Source organism: Empidonax traillii, unplaced genomic scaffold (assembly GCF_003031625.1).
Source record: "Empidonax traillii isolate 1590-97213 ecotype Southwest subspecies unplaced genomic scaffold, ASM303162v1 scaffold882:size376633, whole genome shotgun sequence".
NCBI classification, from domain to species: domain Eukaryota; kingdom Metazoa; phylum Chordata; class Aves; order Passeriformes; family Tyrannidae; genus Empidonax; species Empidonax traillii.
In genome coordinates, this window is record NW_020956075.1 from 88,775 (window position 1) to 95,718 (window position 6,944).

A 6,944-nucleotide genomic window follows, 5' to 3' on the forward strand; every position below is an offset into this window, starting at 1 on the left:
CCTGCTGCACTGTCCCAATCCCCTTCTTACAGAGGATGTTACCTATCCCTCAGCTGCTTTCCTCCCACAGCTCTTGGGGCTGGAACATCATTCCTTGTCCTGTTTTATCAAAATTAACAGGGTGGCAGCAGCAAGAATCCTGCCCTATCCACCCTTGTGCCCACTGGACTCAGATGCTGCCCCCAGAATGAGGTGTAGTTACTTTACTTACCACTTCCAGGAGGTAGTTACAGGAGTCGTAGGGTCTGGGAGACCTAATCCACTCCATGAAGAACATTTGACAGGAGAACCAGCGTTGCAACCCCAAGTCAGGGCTGTTTTTTCTACCAGACTCTTGAGAGAGAACTCCTGACCCTTGTACCTGAGTTTTCAGTAGCTGAGCTGTTCCAGGCAGGACCTAAGTGCATTTTGCTACAGTCTTCAGCTGCTTTTCAGGTGGAAGAGCAGAAGGACTCGGGACTTGTACTATCCTCCCTTTTTTGTAATTTTTCAACAAAGTGAAGTTCTTCACCACTGTCAGTGCCCTCAATCTGGTAGTTTTAGCATTAAATGTTAGGCTGGACATCTTTCTGCAGTGCTTGCTCTGCTTCCCGGGCTGCAGAAGCCTTGCCTGTCCCAGGGAAGTGATTGACGCTCAGAAGGAGACATTTCAGAAACCATCTTTGAAGTGTTTCATGCCCATAGAAGATCAGCCTAAGAGCAGGCTCTGAGTGCAGCGACCCTCCCACATAAACCACGGGAGACTCCACCACAACTGTGCTGGGGGAAGCAATGGCTGTTGTCTCAGGGGTCCCCAGCCCTCGTGTCACCCTGCTCCAGAAAAGCTGTTGGGAGTCCAGACAAGCACTTGGAAATAGTAAAAATAGTGGTTCCCCTTTATCATGATTTTGTGTCTGTGTGGTCCATAGACATGACAGTGCAAAACACAAAGGTAAGTAATGACTCCTCTTCACATCCCCTCTTTGGGGGGTGTCAGCCACCTGTAGCCCCCTTTGAAACTCCTGGGCACTCAGTGCTCCTGGTATTATTACAAGTCTTGCTCATCTCCTGGGCTCTACCACATATGATGTTTCCTTCCATAATTAACTCACAGATAATTCACAGAAAGCCCCAGAGAGCTCTAAACCTCTCAGTGTCTCAGAAGCAAGTGAGCTGAAGCCTGAGCAACAACGCAGACTGTGGACTGGTGCCTCGGTAAGAAGTGAGCTCTGCTCTTTGGCCACATCCCTCCTAATTCCCACACCCAGGCTGATGCACGTGGAGTTGCTGAAACTGGTCAAGTCTGTAATAAAGTTTTGAAATGAGAGCTACAGTGGCTTGATAAGAAACACTGCGCCACCTGAGACAGATCACCAGGATGCACAGGAAGATAAGTTCACATTGTGATACTGGTATTTTTCCCCCCAACATTATAGTTGATTTTGTCTTGGGAAATGCTCATTAAAAAAAAAAAAAAAAAAAGAAAAAAAAAGATATCCAGCATGGAATTAACTCCATTAGTATCACAAATTGTCCTTAAAAGATCAAAAGTCCTCATTCTGAGAACTGTGGAAGGTGAAGAAATGCATCTTTGTTGTATGTCCCCAGCTGCAATATTCTAGCCCCTCCTTCCTGTTTTGCTACCCATTATTTTTCCATTAGGATGTGCTCTGGCACTTCCTGTATCACCACCTCCAGCGACTGACCCTCAATCCCTACGACTTGGGCTTGCCCTTCAGGGCACCGTTGGGCACTGGCACCGTCGTGCTGTATTCCAGGTCTGGAGCAGTCTTGGAGAAGGTGGCTATGGAAACCATGTCTTCTCCGATGTCCACCTGGGACCTGTGCCTGCAAATGAGCAGCTTCTTCAGGGCCCGCTGGAAGTCCCTGTTCAGGAAGGCGTAGAGCATCGGGTTGATGGTGGAGTTGCAGTATCCCAACCAGGTGATGATCTTGAAGGCGTCGACCAGGACCGTGCTGGTGGAGTCGGTGCCCCTGGCAGCGAGCCAGACGTTCAGGACGAAGTAGGGCAGCCAGCAGAGCACGAAGACCGAGATGATGATGCTGATGGTCCTCGTGGCCTTGTTCTCCAGCTGCAGGTGGTTCTGCCGCTTGCTGTTGGGGTGGTAGTGAATCTCCAGGGTCTGGGACATGATGCGGGTGGCCTTGAGCCGCGAGGCTCGGTAGATGAAGAAGTACATGCTGCACATCACCATGAAGGGAACGAAAAACGCCAGGGCAGAGGCCACGATGGCAAAAATCCAGTTGGTGACAAAGATGCATTCCCTGCCCGCATCAAAGTCCACCCCGGGGATCTCGTTCCAGCCTTGCATGACAGGAAGGAAGGAAATGAGGGAGGAATACACCCAGACTGTGCAGGTCATCACAATGCACCTGCCAAAGGAAAGAGACGGGGAGGGGAGAGAAGGGTCTGAGTAATTTTGAGTGGAGAACATCCAGTACGATTCAATCCCCATGGTAACGTGTGTGGGATATCACTGCTCAGCAGTCCAGCAAGGCTTGGAGAAGGGAAAGGGCTGGGGTACAAGTCCAGACGTGGATATCTCTAACAACTGGGTAATTGGTCGGTGGTTTACAGAATTGGGGTCGGTATAAGGAATGCTCAGAGCTGGTTGAAAAAAAGAGGAGGAAAGGTTTTACAGAGGGTGTTTGTTACTATTTAAAACAGCAGTGTGTGGATTTCTCTGTTTGGTTTCAGCTTTAATATCTGGCCATTATCTCCCCCTCTGAGGCTTGGTGGGGGTAGAGCTGATGGACACGTCACAGAACCTGTGCACAGCCCCTTCACTTCTGCTACTGCACACGCTCCACAAATCTTACACAGCAAGGGGTACAGAGGCAGAAAAACATGCCCAAAAGAGCCTGAACCTCAATGCTGCAGTGTCGTCTCTGCCCACCCTCAGATGACTTTCCCTACCCTTCAGTTCTCATTTCGACCTTTCATATGAAACCAACCCAGGAGCTTATAAACTCTTCTGGTTTTCCCTGAATATCACTTCAGAAAACATGGTAAATTTAAGAAAGGGAAGACTAGTGCTACATGCATTCTTCTGGGTCTCTTTCCCCTAGTCCTTGGAAGTGCTTCAAAGTCCTTCCCTATCCATGGCAGTGTTCAAGGCCAGGCTGAATGGGGCTTTGAGCAGCCTGGTCCTGGTTAAGATGCCCCTGTCCATGGCAGAGAGGTTGGAGAGCTGGATGATCTTTAAGATCTCTTCCAACCCAAGCCATTCTACAATTCTATGAAATGCCCATGCCTGCAAAGGGCAAAAGTTTTAAGTCCAATCTACCCATTTTGCAACCCATTCTTAGCTCAAAAACTGCTTTTCCAGGAGTACCATCAAACCAGTTCAGCTGCATCCTCCTCTTCTCTGGCACCACATGGAACATTTTCAGCAGAGTTTTAAACAGTGCAAAGATCTTTTTGCCACAACACTTTGCTTCTGGGCAGCAGCTGTCAGCAGCTCATTTGGTCCAAAATCAGTGTAGGCCACGGCCAAGTGACAATTTGGAGGGACCCAAAGTGAGAAGCAACTCCACTCACCTGCCACGGGACATCCTTCTGGAGTAGTGGTAGGGGGTCACCACGGAGCAGTATCTGTCCAGGCTGATGAAGCACAGTGTGACAATGGATGCAGTGCAGAACATGACATCAAAGGAGATCCAGACTTTGCAGAAAAGCTTCCCAAACAGCCACATCCCTGTCACCTCGTAAATGATACTGCGAGAGAAAACAGGGGGAAATAAAAGCTCGAAGGGCTGAGTTTGTGCATTCCCTGGAAGTGTTCAAGGCCAGGTTGGATAGGCCTCTGAGCAACCTGGTCTAATGGAAGGTGTCCCTGCCCATGGCAGGGCCTTGGAACTGGATAATCTTCAAGGTCCCTTCCAATCCAAATCATTTTGTGATTCTATTTCTTGCTGACTGCAGGGAGGTAAAGCCATATTTTATCATGGAGGCGCTAAAGATGGGGATGCAGCTCTGAGAGCAGCCATTCATCCTCAAAGCACAACCCAGGGCAATAACCCACAGGTGGAGCATGGCTAAAGAAGACCAAACCTGTTCTTCTTGCCTGCACCCTAAGTGGGTGCCTTGAGAGAGGGGCTTTGCCCCACAAAGGTCCCCAAATTTACATCCGCACAGCTTTGTTTATCACAGCTTTTTTTTTTTTTTCAGTGCTCTAAGAAATTCATTTTACATCTGATCTCACCCTTCAAAACTAGAGGATTTCAGCTCTTGGTCAAAAAAAAAAAAAAATCCTAGTAGGAAGACTATGCAGCTTGTACATTATGTAGCTCATAAATGCCTCAGTGAGGTAAACACACTAGAAAAAAACCAGACATTACACCAAAAATACTTCCAGCAAAGTCAAGAGGGGCCTGTGAGAAGTGAGCAGCGAGGGAAGGAACATATGGCAGCTGTAGGAAGGCTGATGCATATTTCTATAGCATTCAATGAGATGCCATTCACTTTCCCTTTCTTTCACCAGCTTTCTGCGACTCCTGGGGTGCTGCTGAAATCACTGTTGTGCGTGAATTTGATGAGTAACTCCCTAGTCTTGCAAAGCTTAAATTATCCTGTAACTTCCCGGCTCGCTGGTTAAAGGCAGTGAGATCAAGGCTGCTGCTCTGCAGAGCTCAGGCGGGCTCTGCTTCCAGCAAGGGCAGAAAGAGTAACGTGATGTCAGAGGAGGGAGAAAACAGTGCCTGGCCTACACTTGATTGGCAACAGCTCATTAGAATTACTTGTGAAGGTTGTTCCAGAGCACAACAACTGCTGTAGGTGGGTGCAGTGCAGCTAAAAGGTCCCAGCCCATGGTGTTTTGCTATGGGGGATGACCAGCAAAAATTCAAGCAAACTGGATCTACAGCAGAGACTGTCCCTGCACTGTGGTGGTCCCTATGTGGGCATCATGGAGGGTCCCTCTGCACACACATGGAAAGGTTTCATGGCTCTTGAGATTAAGGCACCAGGGGACAACCTTGTTTTTCCTTTCTGTCATATTTTCCCGAGCCCAACTGGCTCCTAAGGTCACTTCTTTCCCTTCTCTTTGGCATGTGCTAACATGCCAGCTGAGGAGCAAACTGAAATTCGAAGGAGCAACACAGATAGGAAGCCAAGACAGTAGGAAAGATGGGATACAACAACCACTCTATCAGCAGTCACTGCTCTTAATGCAGTCCTCAGCTCACATTCCCCAAACACTTGGAGCCTGAAAAATCATCTACCAACCATGCTGGCCCCATGTGCAACAGAGAGCTACTCCTGGAAGAGGGGACTCTGCCCTGGAGCCACATGCAAAGCTGGATATCTAATTCAGGGGACCCATAATACAGGGTAGAGACACGGAAGCACAAATAATCACCAGCCCACAGTTAAGTCCAGTCCTAAGCCCAGCAGGTGAACTGCCAGCCAGCCCCGCTCAAAGAGCAGATGCAGAGCCAGGAGAAAGGACATTCATGCACATGTCACCGTGTGCTGTCACTGCACCAGCTCTCCTCACCTGAAGGGCATGACCAGGCAGGCCACAAGGAAGTCTGCCGTGGCTAAGGACATGATGAACATGTAGGTGACAGTGCGCAGCCTCTTCTCCACCACGGGGCAGATGAAGACCACGGTATTTCCCAGGAGGGTGATCAGGTCGATGAGGGTGAGGATCAGCCCAATGACCACCTCCTGGAGCCCGATCCCTCCCCTCACAAAGGAGGAGGCAGCAGAGGAGAAATTGGAGAGCCAAGTTTCATTTTGGTCCATCAGCATCTTCCCACTGTTAAAATCTGAAAGAGAGGAAAGGGGAAAAACAAGATTACTTTCATGCACGACTTGTAGGTGCGTGAAATGAAGGACACAAATATTGTTCATGCTTTATTTACTCCAAGGAAAATCCACGCACCCTGCTGTGCCTGTGCCATCACTGTCCATTAGAAGTATTTGAAATCCAAAGGGTGAGGATAAATGTGCAACACTGGCTGAAGTCCTTCACGGCAATTAAAGGCTCTTCTGTGAACAAAAATGCATCATCAGATGAAGTGTGAGACCAAAAAAAAAAAAAAAAAAAAAAAAAAAAAAAAAAAAAAAAAGAAAATGAAAGCAGCTGGGCTAAATCCCACTGAACAACACGCCACATCCACAAAGTGTGGGGGATGGAACTAGATGATCTTTAAAGTCCCTTCCAAACCTAAACCATTCTATGATTCTGTATTCTTATCATCATCATTTTTTTGCCACCCCCAGACCAGCTGAGGCTGCTTGCCCAGGCTGGCTGCCCCCATAACCCCACTGTCCAGCCCATGCCCTGCCCTGGATTGTCCTGGTGCTTTTTCAGGCTCTGAAGTTAAGAGGTTTTTTACTGCCATCGTGGGCAGCTTCATCTTCCAGTCTGAATGGCCATGCAGGGCTGCCTGCAACCACACAGGGAGCTTAATCATTTTTCAATTTGGATTTTCCAGTTGAGGAAATTCATGTGTTTGTGTCCACAGCTCAGTTCCCAGACTTTGACAGAGTGGTGTCACGAGTACCTGGGAAGGTGGGAATGATGTGCTGCAGAAAATCCAGCAGTTCAAAACACACTGGTGTGTCCAAGGGCAAAGCCAAAACCTGTGGGGAAAAGGGAAGTATAGAATTATTTCCAGATGTCAAATTGCTGTATTTAAATGCCGTCAGTTCTCCTGTGACTGGGCTCTGCTTGCATGGCACCCTCAGGTCAATCCCACATGTCCAGGGCATCTCTGCTGAGTGCAGCCTGAGGATGGGTCTAGATAAACATCCCCGTAGTCCTACATGTCTCATCTCACAGTGGCCAAACTCTGCCTTAGGAGCATGGTAAGAACAAGGTAGCATGCAGCAAAACATCCCCAGTATCTGTGTTTCCTTCCAGCAGCCTATGATCCAGAATTACCTCTAAAGATGGTTTTGAGAACTTCCTAAATCATGAAGTTGTCCTGCTTCC

At 48.4% G+C, this 6,944-nt stretch overlaps 1 protein-coding gene across 1 annotated transcript in view; it reads right to left on the minus strand.

Annotated features, from left to right (window-relative positions):
- Window positions 1-890: 890 nt before the first annotated feature.
- LOC114067212 (histamine H2 receptor-like) overlaps window positions 891-6,944 on the minus strand; it is a 10,623-nt gene continuing 4,569 nt past the window's right edge. Inside the window, exons 3-5 of the mRNA XM_027902500.1 lie at window positions 5,499-5,772; window positions 3,542-3,718; window positions 891-2,373 (exon numbers count right to left, since the gene is read on the minus strand). Of these exons, the coding sequence (XP_027758301.1) occupies window positions 1,695-2,373; window positions 3,542-3,718; window positions 5,499-5,772 (1,130 nt within the window). The 3' untranslated portion in view covers window positions 891-1,694. The remainder of the gene's footprint in view (window positions 2,374-3,541; window positions 3,719-5,498; window positions 5,773-6,944) is intronic.